The sequence below is a fragment of the Manacus candei genome, unplaced genomic scaffold, assembly GCF_025592945.1.
Source record: "Manacus candei isolate 608988 ecotype Guabito, Panama unplaced genomic scaffold, ASM2559294v1 h1tg000021l, whole genome shotgun sequence".
NCBI lineage: Eukaryota > Metazoa > Chordata > Aves > Passeriformes > Pipridae > Manacus > Manacus candei.
This window is the reverse complement of record NW_026138069.1, coordinates 2,916,638-2,936,926: the sequence shown is the minus strand read 5'-3', so window position 1 is coordinate 2,936,926 and position 20,289 is coordinate 2,916,638. Positions and strand designations below refer to the sequence as shown.

Below are 20,289 nucleotides of genomic sequence, written 5' to 3'. Positions count from 1 at the left end.
GCCGCTCACCTGCTGCGGCCGCACCCGCGCGCGCCGGGGGCGGGGCTGCGGCCTCCAAGCGCTGCCGCGGAGCTGCGGCCGCTGAGCGGGGCCGGTGGCGGAGCCGCGATGGCGTGCGGGGGCTTCGCCTGCTCCAAGAACTGCCTCTGCGCCCTCAACCTGCTCTACACGGTGCGTGCCCGCCGCGCTCCGCCGGGCCGGCGGGGACTCCCTCGCTCCGCCGCCGGGTGGGGAGGGGAGGCTCGCCGCGCTTCTCCCGGCGGGCCGTGGCTGTGGGGCTGGGGGCGTTCCGGGGCGCGGCCGCCGCCTCCGTCTCGGGACGATGGGATGGGATGGGATGGGATGGGATGGGATGGGATGGGATGGGGGTGGTGTGTGTGAGGAGGTGGCAGCGCTTAGGCCGAGCTTTGTCACATCGCGGACGTGGCTTCTCAGGATCAAAATCCAGGGCGGTCCGGGAGCGCTGCCCGCCCGGGGTGGCGGGGGGGTGTCTCATCTCCCGGAAAGAGCGGCTCCAGGGCCCGGCCCGCCCGTGCCCTTTTTCTCCATCTGGAAAGGGCGCTGCAGCAATCCAGGCGTGAGGCAGAGAAGGGTTTGTTTTGTTATTCCTCAGCCAGGGAGCAGCGCCGACATAAGTGCAGCTCGGTTAGTCACAAGGCCCCGAGGCCTCCCCCCCTCCCGCTGTCCCCTGGGATGGCCCTGGGAGCAACAAAGTCCGGCTGCTTTGGGTGGTGGGAACATACGTGAGAGGGAGGGAAAAAGTCGTATGTTAAACTGAAATAACTGACGTGCTGAGGAGCTCCAGACAGGTGCCTGGTTTTGTTCCAGCATGTTGGAGGACCTGTTTTCAACAGAGAAGAATAAAATCTCCAATTGTGGTATAGCTGTGGGTTTTTTTCCCCTCACTATCTATTTTTAAATGACACAGAAATAGGAAGAAACAGGAGTAAGTGTAATGGCTTCCTCTCACAGCACATCTGGAGAGGTAGTATGTCCTCTAAAGTTTCAAATTAACAACTGTGCTTGAGGATGACTTTCAGCAGACTGAGACTGGGGCCAGCCGGTCCTTGTGGGCAGTTCTGTAGGTGCTTTTCCAAAAGCACTGCCTGGCGTCGACCGAAGGCAAGAGGGGAGAACAAACAGGTCTAATGCCATTCGTCAGAACAAACAGAACAGCTGGTGTTTACTGGACCTGATGGTGATCCCCAGCATGAAGCATGAATGGATGTAGAAGTGCCTGTGCTGAAGCCATAGCTAGTTGTTGTTATATTCTTTGGTGTATGAGGTGACCTCCTCCCCTTTCCTCAGGAAAGAGCAGAACAGAAACCTTCATGTAGGAGACGCTGCACTACTTGTCCCCTTTCCTTAAAGGAGCTTGCAGAGTGGAATATGAAAAAGCATGCTTAGGCAGCCCAGCCTACCCACTGTAAAAGTCAGCTGGAATCAGCTGTGATACTTTCTGTTGCCCATGCTACCCCCAGCCAGAATGAAGGTGAGCAGATAGGCATGGTGTTGTTTGGTATCTATAGCTGAAGGTAAGTTCAGGGTATGTATACTGTCATGATTGCACCTAAGTTAGAATCAGATTGAAAGGGACTCTGATCACTGTGATCAGCTTTTTGTGGGATTTTCCAGTCTCAAAGGGTGGGTTATAGTTGGATTGTCCCATCCCAATTTCACTTTTTGGTAAACAAGAGGCTAATGCAAGACTTCCTTTGTTATTGTTGTTATTCCTTGAGTGACAGAAGAGCGAGAGAAATCTCGATCTTTCTCGTATAATAAGTGCACAAATCTCATTGTACTGTCCTATGCACAGCAGGTGTTTTTTTTTTGAAAGACTCCATCACTTAATTCCTACAGCCATATATTAACCAGGTGTCAGGAGTCTGCTAGGTCTTCTGGGTATATTTGGCCTCAGCAAGGGTGGGTTGATCTTTCGGACCTCTGTAGTTCGGTCTGTGATACCTGTACAATGCACCTGTGATCTCAGTCTTGCTCTGATGAGTAGAATTTACTTTGTGGGTGTCACTTGGTATTCTGTCATTTGACCTGTGCAGAACATATATTTTTACTGAAGAGAAGGAATGACTTCTTTGAATGATAGTTACTAGAATATCCAGTTGTTATTACTAGTCTTGTTTATAAGTTACAGACAAGTTAAAAGACTAACACATTTAAATTCAGAGCTGCAGAAATAATATTTAAGGTGCTTACTTGGCCTGGTGGGTTGATCTAGTAAAATGTGTGGGCTTCTCTGTTCCTTGGTTAGACAGAAACCTGAAAATACAAGACTTGGGTTACAACAGCACACTGAATCATGGGCTTATCTTCTCTCAGCTGGAAAAAAAATATGAAAGGCAGTCAGACCAATAACTTCCTCATCTTTTTAAACAATGTTAATTCACTAATAAGTGGTGAGAAGGGAGTAGTGGGTGTAAGAAGGGATAGCTAACGCTTCTTAAATGTTTTTAAGCGAGCACTAATGTCTGTATGACATGCTTGGAATGAATTAGACCTCAGAACTGTATATTGGGGGTTACGGCTTATATTTTGCTTTTCTTTGAAACACTCCTAGGATAGGATGTTATATTGGAGCTTTTTTTTTCTTTTTTTTCCTTTTTGTAAGTGCTGTCTTGTTTTACTTTTTATAGTAGTACATCAGTAAAAATATATCTCCTGGCAGTAATAAGTTACTGGTTTAAGGCAAGAAACCAGAAACCCAGTAACCTTATTGCTCACTTAATGTTTTTTTCAGATGTTTCTTTGCTGATGACTTTTGGTTCTTCTCTGGATTAAGTTAATGTCCTTAAGCCCTGATTCTATTTTTAAATTTATTTTATATTCTGGCATTATACTAGGCCTTGCTGACTTCAGTATGGTTCCTTATGGGTAGAGGAAGAGTAAAGAAAAATAATTGAGCCTGTTTATTGACTCTGCATATAATGACATATATTGCTGGAATAAAGCCTTACATGGAAGAACTGTCTGTATACAAGGACCTTTAAAATAACAGTTTTGGGTATCTGAGCAATTTTGTCTTTATTTATTTGGTCATATCTACATTTTTCATTAAATGGAAAATCTATACAAATTGCTAAAAATGCCTGTCTTCAAAATTAATCCAAATTCAAGGATGTATTTGCAGCTAAAGACTTCTAATCTTCCAGGTATGAGAACTCTACATGCTCACTTTAAGTAGATATTTGCTCACTTTAACCAGACAAGGATTTCAGGACAGTGTTCCTTCCAAGGAAGTCTTCAGTAATTGTGTTTAAGTGTGAACAGTTAATATCCAATTTCAAATCAGATTTTCAGAGAGGAAAGGGAAATTCCCAAGTCCTATCTAGTGGTGAAAGATTGAAGTGGTAGGTGGGCCACAAGATTAAATATTTAAATATATATTAAAAAAATACAGTTCATTTGAATGTTGTGTGCTGGTTTTGTCACCCAGGCAACTACTTAATTTTTGCTGCAGCACCAAATATGAAATGTTTGTTTCAGTATGTAAACATATTTGTTTTGATGAGCAGGCTTTCAGTTTTTCTTATACCTAGAGCAGCCACTTGACTTAAAGTAAAATGTGTGGTACCTTTACCATTAGAATACCATTTTTATTAGCACAAAGCTCATTCTCCAAAAGCATCCACTTTTCCTCTTAATGCTACAAAGTAACTTATCAAAGTAATTTTCTTTTTATATTACTTTGCTCTCTGAAACTTTTTTTATTTGCCTATTAAGTGTCCTGGTTTTTGCATCCATTGTCAAAGCATTGTGCTTGGAAGTTTGGTTTTTTTCTTTTTTTTTGTTTTTTTCCCCATCACTGCCTCTTGTTCTCTGGGTGTGTACCTTCTGCCCTCGTTATCAAAATTGCTTTACTGGTATTATTGGAATATGCAAACATGAGTACAGAAATTCTCAGATTGTCACACAACGTGTGCTTGGCATCATAGACTTTTTTGGGGTTGGAAGGGACCTTAAAAACCATGTAGATCCAATCCCCCTGCCATAGGCAGGAACCTTCCAATAGACCAGGTTATTGAAAGCTCCAACCAACCTGGTTCTTGAAGATTTTAATAGAGTTTTTAATTCATAGGGTTTTTTGTAAAGTTTGTCTTACATGCAGAGTTCCTAATGCAGGGGAGTGACCATGTTACATCTTCCATGCAAATCTGCCTTCTCCATGTTTTTGCTGCATAGGGGGGAAACCTGGTGTTAAGAGGCAGGGTGAACATCTGGATTTTCCTGGGGAAAGAGAGTGTGACTGTCTTCTGTGTTATCTGATAATTCCTGACTAACGTGGTGGCTCCATGGAGCCAGGTACAGGCAACCAGGAATAAGAGAGATGCAGTTCTTGCCTCAAGTGGCAGTTTATTTCACAGTGGTGAGTGGATCTGTGATCTCTGAGTGCAGTTCTGTTTTGGTTTGTGTAAGTTTGCTTTTGGCTGTAAGAAGTAAATAGGCTGCTGTTTGCTCTGTCTGACAGTCTGCAGTCAGCATTTAGGAGTTCAGCATCAAAAGGTTGCCCCAGCACCAGCCAGTGCTGTGCTGGTCTAGCTCAGCATCATGACTGGATGCTCAGCAAATGGGACAGGTTGCCTTGGAGCCATTTCTGTTGCTCTCAAGGACGGGTTGAAGGTGGCAGTATAAGCTGTGCTATCTAGCCTGGACATGTAAATAAAACAGTGGTACAGAAGCTGCCAGGTATTTGGCAAGGAAGGTTGATGGTTTTTGTTTTCCTTGGCGTTTTGGAAAGGTTTCTATGCTCACACTTGAGAACACATAAGAGTACAGCAAAATTACACATACATATTGGGAAATGTTTTGCCTCTGCTTGGGAATCCCCTCAGCTATACCATGTGTCATTTTATAGCCAAAGTGACAACAGTTTGTGGTGGCATCTCAGAATCGAGTCGTGTGCTGAGTCTGTAGACCCAGGAGTGGGTTTTGGTTTCTCACTTGTCTTGCATACAGTGCACAGTAGCATTTAGAGCTATGAAGGCAGACTGTCCTTAGGGAAGGAACAGGAGAATGACAGGGCACAGAGAAGGAGGCAATATGGAGCGTGGTATGGTTTGATACTGCTGATCTTTTCAGCCGAGTGGTGCAGATGAGAGACACCTTGAAACCAGGGCACTTATTGAAAAGCCCTTTGAGCGCCCTATAGTAGCCTCGTAGCTTACATCATTAGTTGTGTTCTTTGTAGTGTTGTTTTTGTTTTGAGGGAGATATATGTATGGAAGAAGGATCTGTGGGATCACCAGACTTCGTGAAAACATTTTGCAGCCTCTTAAAAAACAACGAACAAATACGAAAACGCAAGTAAACATTTTAGGAGACAGTTGTTCTTGTTACTTAGTGAAAAGCTTTCGTTTCCACAGACCAGGGAATATTAAACGGTTAAATTTCACTGACATTATAGCATGAAAGTAGTTACATGGCCAATAACATAACTCTTTACTAGGCCTGAAACTGAAAGAACAGGCTTTTGTGATAAGAGTCAGGAATGCTGCCTTTCACATAAATTGCTTTTTCACACTTCGTGTCTCAAGGTTGTTCAGTAACCAGACTGCTGGTCACTCTTCCTTGAAGTAAGTCATGTAGTAGATTTTGCTTTCTGTTAGAAACCCTTTGGAGATACCAAAGCTTTCCTTTTCCTTGCAATAGAGCTGAAGAAATACTGTAAGGAGATAAAGTTGCTTACAGGTGAAGTAGCTTACAGCTGTGATAGAAACCATTTTAACTTAGTCTTAACTTGCTGAAGATACACCACCATATACTGTTGTTTGCCTGTTTTAATGTGATGTTTTTAGATGAAGAAGTGCAGGGAAACAGAATTGTCTTCTCTATTCTCTCATTGATTCTCTATGGCTGTGCAGAAACGGCCAAGTTGAAGGGGAGAGTGGTGGAAACAGCTCTACTTTCAATATATATGCCATTTGAGGTTTAAGCTTTAAAGCTTCCTTAAAAGTAGTGAAATATGAACTTACACGTTCATGTGGAGAGGGAGGTTAGGGAGGATGTATTTCATCATCTGTGTAATCTTTCTGGGTTTAGTTCCTGTTCCATATCCAGCCTAAGAGCTATTCTGTAAATATTTCCATTGTTGGTACCAGTGTAAATGCTATCTAATCTCATTACCTGGGAATGGTGAGTCAGTATTTCATGAAATTTAAATTCTGAAATGCAGTTTTTACCTCCTTGGGCTGAGGCTGTAAGAAAGCAGTGGGAACATGAACTTCTGCATATGACTTCCTTCCTAGCCAGCAATCCAAGCTAGTTGAAATATCAAAAAGATGCCAGTTAGTCAAAACAGCAGATTTTCTGGTGGCTTACTGTTGTGGGAAGGAGGAAGCGGTTTTAGCATTTGAATTGTTTCTCAATGGCATTGTCTGGAGAAATCACGTGTTGATATCTTGGTTTCTCTTTGTAATTTAGACTGTAAGCTTGTACATAAGTATACAAAGGGTATGTGTGAAGAGAAATACATTTTTTCTAGGAGTGAGGAAACGAGCAGCTATGTGCACAAGTGAACTTGAATTTAAAGAGTATAGCAAATTAGGAGATTTATTAGATTTTTTGTTATTTTTGAAACATCTCTGAAGTTCAAATGTTTGTATATATCTGTATTATTAAAAAAAAAAAAAAGGAAATCCCCTAAAGTGGAGTCTGCTCCATTCCTCTCATCTTCAACTTACAGTCCTTAAAATCTTCCCTGTACAGATACTGACATGGTAGTAACATTTTGTCTAATGACAATATGCTTGATTTTCTTTTTTTTTGACTCCAAGGAAGAAATACTCTTGTCTCATGTGGAAAACTACTGATCTTCACTTAGGATTTGTGCTACCTATAGGTTTGTTCTGGTAAAGCATTTTCTTAATTTCAAATTTATGAGTTTATATGGATTTGTTTGCCTGCATTTGCATGTGTGCTTTTTAAGTAAGGTTGCTAGGGTTTATATTGATGAAGGAGATAGTATATAGTAAATGAGGATGTTAAATTTTTAAAATACTGACACCCCTCCACATGCATATGCTTCCCATGGCTCTGTGCTGCTTTTCTGGTTTGTGGACAGTATGTTCTTGCAGCATCATCCTGTACACAAATTACTCCAGTTTGAGATTATTATAAATTCTTTTGCTCTTAATACCTATTGGTTTTCTATGTGAACGTGCCTTAAGTGAATATGACCTTCTAAATCACTTCTGAGAACAAGACTTGTAGTTGTGTTTTTGAAGGTGTGTAAGTACTTCTGGAGAATCATTCATTGCTCTTTTATTGAGAGACTTCCTTTCATTGTAAGAAGGTGCTTTGTTGATACAGGATTTAGGAGCTATGTAATGAGCTAGAAGGTACAGAACAATCCTTTGTCAGTGCTAAATCCATCTCTTATCTGCCTGTTGAAACTTTGATTTTTGATGTGGAGAGTGCCAGAGTCTCCATGTGGAAGAGCTGGCTGTGATGTGTGGGAGTGTTGGTTGGAAGGGACTTTTGAGGCTTATCAGTCCAGGCTCCTGCTCAGAGCAGGTTTATGAATAACACTGTCTTGCCAGCTGTGGCATAGTCTGTGGAATCTTGTAAACCTCTTAGAACACAGATTATCAGCTTTCTGAGTGAGGCACCAAACCACCTTGCAAATGTTTCTGATGTCCAGTCTGAACCTCCCAAGCTGTTACTTGTGATACCCAGAAGAGTTTGCCTCCATGGTTGTTGTAGTGTGCCTGCAGCTTTAGTTACTCTTTGATTATCCCTAGGCTGCCTCTTTGTCAGGCTGAACAAACCCAGCTCCATCACCTGCTTCTCATCCTCAAGGCTCCAGGCCATTTTCTTGACTCTTACCAGGCTCTCAAATTCCTTTTCAACCTGGGAGGCTTGAAATGGAACACAGTATTTGAGCTTCAGTCTCACTAGCATTGAGTTTCCTTTGATTGCACTCCTTGGCTTTCCCTGTTTGCAGTGAGAGCTGACTCTTGGCTCGTACTCAGCAACCAGTTTGATCTCCAGATCTATCTCAGTAAGGCTGTTGTTCAACCAGTCTGATCCCAGGCTCCACTGAAGCACCTCAGGAGCAGAATTTTACACTTCATGAGATTCCTGTTGGCTTATTCCTTGGTTTTATCAAGATCCCTCTGAGTTGTCAGTCCCTCTTCCTTGTTTAGTATCATCCACAAATTTTCTTAGGATTCATTTTGTCTTATGCTCAGGTTGTTGATGAAGATACTGTATAATATTGGTCACAGTATCAGCCCTTGTGGTGCTTCTTACCCTCTACCAGCTGGATGCTGAGCCATTGATTATTGCCCTTTAAGCTTGGCAGTCCCTGTTACCATCCAGTGTAACAGGCCATTTCTCCAACCCATGCCTTTTCCACTTAGTAGTGAGGCTCCTGTGGGAAACTGGATCAGCCCTAATCACTAAAAACTGGACTGTGATTTCATTTATTTCTGGTAGATATATCAAGCAAATATTTGAAGTGTTTGTAACCAAAGCTAGCTTTATGTTTGTAGATTCTTATAGGTAAAATGGAGTTTCACATGTACTTCAGTCTTCCAAAGATGAGACTGATTACTTTGAGGGACTTCTGGTGCTGTGAAATGCGGTCTCAGTAAAATAAAATGTGACATTCAAAAGCTCCATAGAGAGTCCTTTTCCCCTTATTTAGTGGAAATATATGACCTTTTTGTATGTAGGTAAAGCTTGTACATTTAGAATGTACATTACATTCACGGCTAGGCTTCACAAACAAAGATTTGGGACGGGCTCTACCCACATTTGTTACAAGCACGCTGGTGGCTAAAAAGGCCAATGCGAGATAGACAAGTCCAGTTGCAAAAGGCACAGCAGAAAGACTCTTTAGGTGGTATCATCAGCAAGACACGATTTTTTCTGCGTTGTCTTCTCTCCTCGAGAGTGATCCTGCGTGCGTTCTCAAAAGAAGCAGCAGCATTATGGACAGTGTGTCTCCAGACCTCCCAACTGGAGGCCAGAGTAGACCATTGATGAAGATCAATGTGGCCAAGGCTGAGATGTTGTTTCAGGGAGTCCTTGTATCTCCTTTTCGGGGCTCCTCTCTTGGGGCAGTCGGTGGCAAGTTCACCACAGAGCATGATCTTAGGGAGGTGGTGGTCCTTCATCCTTGAGATGTGCCCTGCCCATCTCAGCTGTGTTCTCAGCAACATGGCCTCAATACTTGTGACTGCTGCTTGTTCTAGAACAGATGTATTGGTCACATAATCTGACCAGTGGATGTTTAGGATTGTACGGAGACAGCGCTGATGGAAGCGTTCTAGGAGTCGCAGGTGGTGGCAGTAGATGACCCATGATTCAGACCCATTTAAGGTAGTAGACAGCACTATGGCTCTGTAAACACTGATCTTGGTGCTTTTCTTCAGGTGTTTATTTAGCCAAACTCCTTTATGGAGTTTTCCAGAAGCACTATATGCCTTTGCTAACCTGTTGTCTATCTCTCCATCAATCTTACCATCCGAGGAGATGAGGCTACCTAGGTAATTAAACTGCTGGACTGATTTGAGCACTGGTTCGCCAATGGTGATATGGGGATGAAGGAAGACTACCTGATGTGCAGGTTGATAGAAGACTTCTGTCTTCTTTAAGCTGACTTCCAGCCCAAAATTAGTAGTTAGAGTCTCTTTGTTTCATGTATGTTTTACTATGAAGTCTTAGCAGCTTCACTTTTAAAAATACTGCATTTAAATCCTTTCGTGTCAAAACACTGGAATAAGCACTGTTGAATAGTCATTTCTAGTGGTTAAACAGTGTCTAATGCTATGAGCCTTGCATTGTTTTACAGACTTGTAAAACTTGTGCTCAAAACAGCTTAAGACATTTTTCCTGTTTATAGTTGCGTGCGTTTACTTAAGTTTTTTACCTTATGGCATTATAAAACTATATCTAGAGTTATTGCTCAACAATCATATAGTCCATTCCAAACCTGATAATAAGAGAATAACCATAATTTCATCTTTCAGTCAACACATGGAGGAGTCAGGAACTTAATATTGAATCCGTTTCTGGAATGGTTTGTAAACCTGCAGTCTCCATTTCAGTTTTGAAACACAGAGTCAATTTTCCATGATTTCAAGTGGCAAAACAATAATGTAACCAATAATGGTTTTGATCCATATCATGGATCTGCCTAACTGGATACAGCATTTTCACATAGTTTCAACCAGAGACCAGTAGCACAGGTCTGTGATCACACTGAATTTCCAGATGTTTTAAGAAATTGGACAACTTTGTGAAGTGAAAGAAGAAAAAATACAGACTTGGTGTTATGGAGGTAGCACTTGAAAAGGAAACTGATGGCTCTAAAACTTTAATGTGATCCAAAGGAAAACCAAACTATGTTACTTTATTTCTCAAAGCCATTTAACTGATTCCTGAATATTTGGGGTTCAGTAATGTGTTTAAAAAACAGAGATGCTTTTTTTTCCACTTGAAAACCAGAGCTGGTCTCAATTCTGTATGTGACTGTTCCTACCAGAAAAGCTTTTTGTGCCAGGGGGTCATGGTAATAACTTCTAGTGTCATATGACTAATTTCATGCACATATCATCAGATTAATATAAGATGAGATGAGTAACAGCAGCAAGAAGGAACTGGTACCCTGCAGTTCATGCACTGCGTTTATCCAGTAGGTGTTATAGGCACAGATTCTGTCTCTTCTTTTACTTTCAGTGTTTTAAGAGTAAAACTAGTTTCATCTAATTGTTTTGGACTTCTTATCAGATGAGTGAAGAACTGAACATGTTTTGGTATCCTGGAGATAAATTGGTCAAAAGTAAAGGTTTACATTCAGCTCAGTCAGAAAAGTATTGGTGAAAATCATTAGCAACAAAGTTTCATCTGGTCTTTGTGAAATAAACTGAAATTTGACATTGCCTTTGAGCTTTTTAAAACAGTTTGAAGAGCTGTGTAATGGCAGTGCAAGTTCAATGCTTAGAAGTTGATGCAGAGCATGGGATGTCAGTCAGCATTTCTTTGATTTGAAGTTGAGTTATGGAATTTCTTTTGTTGCTTGCTTGTTTTTGGTGCTTACGTGGAAAAATAAATCTTGCCGGTGAAATGAGACACTGAAATAAAGTGGATGGGCATAGATGGGAACAGGCAGGTCTTACATATAACTGTCTGCTTAGCAAGGCTAATTTTTTGTGTACTAACATCAGAAAGTTTATAGCCTTGTGCAAAATGGATTCAGAAAATTTATGTGTGTCAGAGCCTAGATGCTTTGGTTTGGTTTTTTTCTTCCTCCTCTGTGATTTTGATTCATGATACTTTGGCCTGTTGTTTTGTTTTTAAATAAACATGGTAATTAAGGTGTTTTGTTTAAGCAAAACAAATGTGAAATAATCCCAAAACTCTGCTAGTATTGAACAATTCCTTTGAATTTTTTTTTTGTCTCTTCATGTATTGAGGGAAGTGTAGGTCTGACAAATATCCTACTTTTGTTCTTGCAGACCCTTTAATTTCTTGTGTGGATTACTGGCATTTGGTAAAAAGTTTTTTGGGATGTGTTGCTGTGTGAACACACAAAAATCCCCACCCCCTGGGTTTTGATCTTGATGAGCATCTCAGCTTGTTTTACTAGTTTTTCTGATGTTATCCTAGATTTCTATGTTTCAAAAGCAGTTCTATGTTTCAAAAGCAGCATTGCATACTTCAGTCTTCTAAAATGTAGTTAAACTGAAAAATATGTGGGTGTATTTGGCATTAAAACCAACAGAAAAACCCAGCTGTAGGGTAAGTATACTGAAATGATAAATTGGAAATTGCCTATTTTTTTGTTAATCTCCTCCCCCACCTCTAGGTAAGCAATAAAATGTCATGAGATATGCCTTGTTTGAATGGAAACCAGTGAGCAGGTACAAGTGCTTGCTCTACATCTGTTATCAAATAAAGCCAAGTAGTTGGACTAGACTAAGCACTTACTGTTTTATTTTTTGGGGGCTTGTTTTTTTTTTTTTTAAATAATTATACAACTTCTGGATATTTTTTATGAGGTCAGAGTTCCAAAAAGTTAAAACTTGCCGATTGAATTGGTGTCATTTAAAAGAGAGTGTAGTGAGTGATGTGTTACACATAGGTCTCTTTCAAACCAGAGAGTGTATTGGACATCTGGGTTGGCTTTGTCTGCTGCTTCACTCCTGCTGTACCTCATTACAGATTTCTCTTCAGCTTTTCATCTCGGATTTTTTTTTTTTTTTTTTTTTTGCTTCTGTGTTTTTTGGCATGGAAACAGGAAAGGCTGGAGCTTCCTGCCCATATAAACAATAAATCCCAGTGAACTAACAGCAACCGATTATGCCTGCCTTCCCCGAATACCATCTTTAAAAGGAAGGAAACAGCATAAGTATTTTGGGTATTGAAATAGGATTGGGTTAATAGTACAACTGTTTTCTTGAAGAAATATGTAGCAGAGACAGGGCACCTTTATTATTTTACTGCATGAAGTTCTTGAGATTCAGATCTAAGAAGTATTTTTATGTGACCGTGTTAACTGTTGTGTTATATCATCCACTGTGTGAAAACTTCCCCAATTAATTAATACAGCTGTATACCCGGTTACGGTTAGTTTGGGCAAAGAGCACTTTCTTACGCATTCAGAGCTGCGAAGCTGTAAATTCCATTTTCTTTAAATACACTGCCTTAGTTTCACAAAACATCTGGAATTTTCATTCTCATTCAACTGTTGAATTAAAGCCGATGATTTTTAGCTTATTTGTTATGTTATGATCTCGGTTAGTATCTCTAGTCAGTCACAGATAGTGCAACATGGCTTGACTTGTAGGTAGATTAAATTGTTACAGTCCCACATCAACAGTATTGAAGAATATGTGTGCCTTAAAACATCTGGAACTGAAATTACCTCTGCAATGAAGTGGAAGATTGGTTTGTTTAGGGTTGTGCTTCTTCTCTTTGCACTGGAAAGAAACATTGTACCTTTCTACTAACAACTTTAATGTAAAAAATTGTATCTGTGTATAGGAGCCTCTCTTAATACATAGACTAACTTTGTGTTTTCTCTTCCCTCCAGCTGGTGAGCCTGCTGCTGATTGGAATTGCGGCATGGGGAATCGGCTTTGGCCTCATTTCTAGTTTCCGAGTTGTAGGAGTGGTAATTGCTGTAGGAGTCTTCCTCTTCTTTATTGCCTTAGTTGGATTGATCGGTGCGGTGAAACATCATCAAGTATTGCTATTCTTTGTATCCTTCTGATGCATTGCATTGATTGCAGCTTGGTTCAAGCCCTGTAAACAACCTGCTCGGTCAGCTGAGACTGATGGGGAACGTGCCTCAGAAACAGAACAGAAATTCACAATCTTACTTTGGTCAAGTACAGTCTAAATTAGACTTCCTTCCTGTTTAACTTTATTTCAGCTTCCTTTTTTCCTCCCTTTTCTGTGCTCTGAAGATAGCATTCATATATTGTAATTTTTTGACAGCTCTTTATGGTGGCTTACATTGTCACAGGTGCCTCTTATTGTGTGCTCAGTCCTACACAGAGCTAAAGAATGTGAACTGTTAATGTTTAATGTTTGTGGTCTATGAAAGAGTACTGACCTCCACTTTACAGACAGCTTAATTGTGTGAGGTAAGTATATGCCTCTGAGCACAGCAACCAAATTGTGAAGGTGATCCCCAACTTTCAAAGTGTGATCTTTAATGTCAAAGTTTATTCTTTTTGTTTTTTATTGTTTTCACTTGCAGTAGTACAAAAGTGTGTGAGGCTGTCTTCCAAGAGCAACTCTTAGCTTTTTTTTTTTTTTTTTAAAACCTAGGCTAAAGTTATTTTTTGTAATTAATTACAAGACTATGTAATTGAAAAGAAATGTTCTGAATATGCAACACCCAGAAAAATATTTTCTTTATTTAAGTGAAATATTTTGAAATGACAACATGAGTCTCTAAAACTGGAGGAATTGGCTGTAGATTCTCCTCTCAAAGCTCCTCTTATTAACCTCTCTGCTGATGTTTTCTTGTTAGGCAAGAAATATCTAACCTGGAAATACCAGCTATGTGTAGTAGTAGCCAAAAAGAGACAATATATGGTAATTGAGTTCTGAGAACATTATTTTCCACATCCAGCCAGAATTTGCTTCTATAGTTTTTTTGTGTCAAAAGACTTACCCAGTGAAATACTGAATACCATTAGGTGTATATGTTATAAAAGCAAAATTAATTTGAGAGTATATCCTTAACTACTGTTTCCAGTACATGATTATTCTTCTACTAGTCTTTATTGTCCAGTTTTCTGTCTCCTGTGCCTGTTTGGCACTAAACAAGGACCAGCAGGTAAGAAAGTGTCTTGATTTCTCAGTTTATCTATAGCATAATACTATAAATACATATGTACACAGGCACACATCTTTGTATATAGTCTTTTACAAAATGGGGAGAACGCATTTGAAGAAAATCAACATTATCCTATTATTTAAAGACTAGACTTTGGTCAGTGCTTGGCTCTGGTACCTAGAAAGAAATACATCTGGGTCCTAAAATGACTTTCAGATGTTGTTCTTTTTTTTTTTAAATTGATTTAATTTTAAGCTTCTTTTCTAGGTTTATGGTCACAGGTATAGCAGCATTGTATCTTGAATATATCATGTGTTCAGCAATTTAAGATAAGCTAATGAAATCTACAGTAATTATAATGAAAAGGTGATAAAGCCACTGAATTCTTCTTGTGTAACTGAAAAGGTTGTAACTGCATTAGGAACAGAGGTGACCCTTATGTATGAGAGTAAAACAGTCTTCCATGTGGTATGAGACTTAATTCTTACTGCATAAGAGGTGGGCAAAGGTACAGTGACTGAATAATCAGCTTTTTTTTGTTTAAAGTCTGAGCAGTCCCAGTTAAATTCATTGCATGTCTCATTACTAGTGCTCTTGTTGGGTTTAGGAAAAACAAAGAAAGAAAATTAATTATACCCAGGAATGTGCTGCTGTTAGGTGCTGTTATTTCATTAGCTACACAGGCTGTTTGGGCACTCAGGTAATTTTTAGTATATTATCCTGTTAAGCATCAATATCTGAAGGTCTTAGTTAGAGCATTATCAACTTGGTCTCATATTTGTTTGCAGTGCAGAACAGTTCAACTAATATAATATGTATTTGCTTATGCCTTCTAGAGTGAACTGCTAGAGGTGGGATGGAATAACACCAACAGTGCAAGAACAGATATTGAGAGAAATCTGAATTGTTGTGGATTTAGAGCTTTTCATCTGAATGAAACCTGCGCAGCTGTAAGTTCTTCAAGTGTAAAAAAACATAACATTTTCATACTGTGTTCAAAAATTTACAACTGTTTTCATAGTTACAAACAGCAGCCTTTTAACAAATGTGTAAAATAGTTGTTAAAGTGATACCAAGCTCTTCTGGTAATTTACTGGAAAGACAATCACAGAGCACCCTGCAAAGGTTGCTTGCTTTTTGGGAGCCTTTTAAAACCGTTAGAGTTTGTCCATGGCTAGCAGTCTCTTCTAGAGCAAACTAGATGCTTTCAGTCAATGAAGGGTCATCAGAAAATGGAGTGAAATTCTCTGTATCTGCTACAGGATTGTTTTAGAACTCGCCAGTGTAAACCATGTGCACCGATAATAGAGGAATATTCTGGAATGGTGCTGAGATTTGTTGGAGGCATAGGACTTTTCTTCAGTTTCACAGAGGTGAGTAGGAGGTTAGAAAATGGAGTGCTTTTCCCTGACTTTTAAGACTTTGTTTTGTGAAACACTTAATTTTAGGGGATTTATTAGAGGAAATTTCAGTCCTATCTCAGGAGTCAAATAATTAATTAGGTCAAAATTTTCAAGGCTATCAGCTCTCTTAAGTCTGCCAGAAGGAAGGTTTGTCTTTTTTCAGCACTAGATGTTCTTGCAACTGTTATTTAGGCAACAAACGGCAATGTTCAAATGTGGTGCTGTAAAGTTTTAAGTTTTTCAGAAAATTAGTTATTCAGGCTTACTGTTTTCCAACAGTAATAAAAAGAGTGCCATTGCTTTATTTACCTTGTTCCCTCTTCTTCTCACCTACTCCCCTCTCACCCAGACACGTAGTCTTTGAGGATTTTTTTTTTTTTTTGGTGCCACCTGTAGTGCAAAGATAGAGTTGCAGGATGAGTGAATTGAAAAAGCAGGTTAAAATAAAAAAGGTCTTTGATTCTTTCCTTTAGTATCATGATGATACATAACTTGCTTTATTGATTAGTATATAAAAATCCTCAGAGGATGTCTTTTGTGACCCCATAGTAGAGCATGTGAAAATACTCCTCCTGCTGCATAGTGCAGTTTTTAGAAGGTTTGTAGATACTACAGCAACGAGAGAGATACAGCAACTTATACAGAATCACTCTGATATCAGCCCTCAGTTTCCCTGCTAAAAAAAGTGAAACTGCTGGGAAGGAGGGATGTGGTCAGGGGAATGTCAAGATTTGAAAATACATGAGAAAAATAACTTTAAGGGGTAACTGTAAAATGAAGCAATTTGGAGGATTTGTTTATCATTATACTAAAAACAGATTTGTGAATACTGATCATTTGGGGAAGGGGAAGAATAATTTAAGTCTAGACATAACTATAGGTAATATTTTATACTGCATTGTGAATACAGTGTTGGCTTTTTTGTTTTGTTGTTCTCTCTGTTGCCAGGAATGAGTTTTTTTCTGAGAAGGTGCATTCTTGTTTCTAACTGAGAAAGCTGGTGTGTGGCTGTACAGTTTTAGCAGCAGTAAAATATCCTAAACTTGTGTTTAAAACAAATTTTGTAAAACTGATAGAAGATGAGGTGGAGAGCCTCTGCTTAATGATATCTTTGGTTTTTATTTTCAGATTCTGGGAGTCTGGCTGACTTATAGATACAGGAACCAAAAGGATCCCCGTGCAAACCCTAGTGCATTTCTTTGATAAGCTTATAAAGGACTGAATCTTCTCTCTGCACCCTCTACTTAAAAATACTGATTCTCCATAGTTTGATATTTCTCCATAATAGGAATTCTACGTGTACCCAAAATAAAATTTAATTTCCCTAAGAAATGTGTAGTTTTCATATTTAATTTCCGCTATTTTTCTTCTAAGAATCTCTATCTTAAAGTAGATGGGTGCATTCAGTAGCTGGGCAGAGTTTAACTGCTGGTTAAATAACTCTCTTGAGACTTTGTTAATTGATACAGTGAACTCTAAACAGTGAGTTTTATAGCACTACTGGCTTATCTGGTGTCAAAAAAAACCCAGAAGTATTTTCTGCTGTATTCACTGATTACAAAAATTCACATGAATTCTCATTAAAATGATAAAAATGTATGGTGGATGGTTGGGTATGATTTGCCTAGGTTTTAGGATGAACTCTAGTAAACTTTTTTTGTCTCCATTTTCCTGTTAAGGTAAAAATAGAAGCTAAAGATGTTATTTTCTGTAGTGCACATACATGTATGTTAATGACTACTGTAGTCTTCACCCCTCCCCTTCCCTGTTTGTTTAGGCTTTCTGTATCTTTAGAATTTTGTTGAGAATAAAAAATAATTTTAATGGATATTGTCACTACGAGAACAATGAATGAAGAAAACCAGGAGAATGTAATCTGCAGCTGATTAACTTGAAACTTTTTTTTCTTTGACAAGTGAATGAAGTCTGGTATTTGCACAATCAATGTTGGAATCAATGTCTGTCATCTCTGATGTAAGAAACTTGATGTCTGGAAAGTTGTTGTACAGTTACTTTTTTTGGATGGTGTAAAATTATTGTTGTAATAACTCAGCAGTGTATATTCCTCTGTCATCCAGATAACAGTCTTGATTTCATGAGAGATTGAATGATGTGTAAAAAAGAAAGAACAAACAAACAAAGATGGTTTCCAGTAGTTTGTTTTCTAATAACAAAGAAAAGAATTCAAGTTAGAACAGTGTTATCCATGTTGTCTGAGGTGAAGGAAAGCATGGTCCCTCTTCCTGGCTGTCCCAGAAGTGTTGCATCAGCTGGAAACAGCAGACATCTAAGCACCTGAGTTGCATAATGTTCCTTTTGTTTCTAATCACACTGAACTGCAGAGCTGCACTCCACTTTCATTTAGTTGCTGCTTCTGGTGTGGTAGGCAGCTACTGTAGCCTGGTAGACAGCTCTGCAGGAAGAAAAGGGGAAGACTATTAAGGCCCTCTGCCAAGGAATACAGCACCTGAGTGAGGTGGAAAGGAAATCAATGAGGGCAGTCACAAGTAGGTTCTCATAGTGTCCCTTTACTAGGGAGATGCCTCCTTATCCTGCAGAGGAGAAAAAAGAAATTGAAATACATACCCAACAGAGAATTTTCAGACTTTCCCAGGCTGAGTGCTCCTGAAGAAGGAATTATCTCTGAGGTTTTGAAGGGGAAGAGCGGTACTGAATGCAGAGGGATGTCAGGAACTTGCTAGAACTGCTGCTCTTCAGGTGTAGCTGGTTCAATATCCGTGGGCAGCGCCACCTCCTGGTGCTGCTCTGAGTTCCTGCTGCGCCTGTCCAGCTGTTATCTGGCTTGAGCACATACTTGCACATTCAGGGTAAGAACTCTTGTGCTGACAGACCTTAAGAGCCTTTAGACTTACACTTTAGTAAGTGTATGCAACGCTTTCCCACCCCCCACTGTTACTGTCCTTTTTAAACAATTAGCTGTTCTCAGTATGTGTCAAGAGGACAGTGATGATGTGGCTGTCTTCAGGAACAGTTCATTCTCCTGGTCGAGACAGGCTCTGTATTTTGTACATTGCAGTAAAAAATTCAAGGAAGAGTCATAGAGAGAGAGTTAATGAAGATTAAAATAATACCATATTGCTGCTTCAGTTTTGACTTTTTTCCTGATTATTTTGTCAATGCTTAGTTTTGGGTGGGTCTGGTTTCATAAATATGGTAGATGATGTTGGAATGCAAATATGCATCAGTGTGAAAATACTGAAAATACTGCCTCCTCAGAAGCTCTCATGTCTCATAATGTGAATTTGTTTTAGTGGTCTAAAGACAGATCAGTGAATCATATGTTTGATTAAAATTCTTCTATCATATTAACAATAGTTTTTCCCTTCAGGATTGTGATTAAGAAACCCCAAAAAACAACCCATACAAACCTTGACATTTCCATTAGAGACGTGGATTTGCTTTCTGAACCTGATTCTGAAGGGGGGCAATAAAACACACTGAGTTCTGACTTTGGTTTTGTGAGGGGAAGAGGGTAGCCTCTCAGGGGAGGTCTGACTCACATGTGAGTATACAAGAAATGCTGTGCTGTTCTGACATGCCAAAATAGAGCACTTAAAAAAATAATTTATACCTATTTGAGATGCTTTTTGTCATTGACGTTTTTGTTGTTCACTGCTTTCTCTTTGAAAAAAGAGTCTTTGTCATATAAAGATTTTTTTTTTGTTGTTTGTTTTCTAGAGAGGCATTTTAATTTTTAGCATATTGCTTGAGAATTGGACTTCATTGTAACCAGATTTTCTAGAAGCTATTTACAGCAGCAGAGTATACAAGTATTGGAGTGATTTAACTCAGAGCATTCATTTTGCATACATTAGGATGTCTTTTGACCCTTGTGTTGAAATGCTCTCAAAGTTTGTTATTCTGGGAAAAGGTAGAAAGATATCTCGACTTCCTCCAAAACACACATTTTTATCATATTAAAATAACTGGCTGTAAAATAATAAAATCTCATTCTTCTGAATCTGTGTGAGAAAGTGAGTCCAGATCTTAACTAACATACTGATATGACTGTATAGTATCTGCCTCCTTTCACATGAAGGTAACTATTACAAAAGGAAAAGCTTGCATAACTTGAAGTGATACCTGTAAAAATGTACCTTAAAAGCTATAGCTGACAAGTGAATAGGAATGTGCTAGAGTTAATAAATTGCATTATTATTTTTAGGTCGAATTATTTAATGAATGTCTGAATGCTAGTGGAATTCTAAAAACCTCATGTCCTGTGTACTTCAGCTTATTGACTGTATGTGTTTCAGCAATGATTTCCTAGGTTTTCCAAAGACATGGAAGGAGGCTTTTATAGATAGCTTGGCTTGGTGGCTCTGTAAACCTAAATAATCTGTGTTTAGAGGAGAGGATTAAAAAGGCAGGATTAAGTTGACCATTTATATATTAAGATTCTTGAAACTTTGGCTAAGGTGAAAAGCAAACTACAAAAGCACAGCCTTGAGTGCAAAAAGATTATTTCAGTTTCAAAAACTAATTTCTTGGTACTTGTAGGCTGACCTATTGGATATTTGCAGCTATAGCATGTAGACAGACTACTAGACCCTT

The 20,289-nt window shown here is 39.3% G+C and overlaps 1 protein-coding gene across 1 annotated transcript; it reads left to right on the top strand.

The window, feature by feature from the left end:
* Positions 1 to 8: 8 nt before the first annotated feature.
* On the top strand, positions 9 to 19,696 carry TSPAN13 (tetraspanin 13). Its single transcript, XM_051786005.1, has 6 exons — positions 9 to 171; positions 13,055 to 13,222; positions 14,231 to 14,311; positions 15,148 to 15,261; positions 15,574 to 15,684; positions 16,843 to 19,696. Exons 1-6 carry the CDS (start codon positions 109 to 111, stop codon positions 16,915 to 16,917), a joined length of 612 nt encoding a protein of 203 aa, XP_051641965.1. The 5' UTR covers positions 9 to 108; the 3' UTR covers positions 16,918 to 19,696.
* Positions 19,697 to 20,289: the final 593 nt, after the last annotated feature.

Coding starts and splice junctions, on each gene's coding strand:
- TSPAN13 (XM_051786005.1), top strand. CDS start 109: ATGGCGTGCGGGGGCTTCGCCTGCTCCAAGAACTGCCTCTGCGCCCTC. Junction 172..13,054: donor CCCTCAACCTGCTCTACACG/GTGCGTGCCCGC, acceptor TCTTCCCTCCAG/CTGGTGAGCCTGCTGCTGAT. Junction 15,262..15,573: donor TGAATGAAACCTGCGCAGCT/GTAAGTTCTTCA, acceptor TATCTGCTACAG/GATTGTTTTAGAACTCGCCA.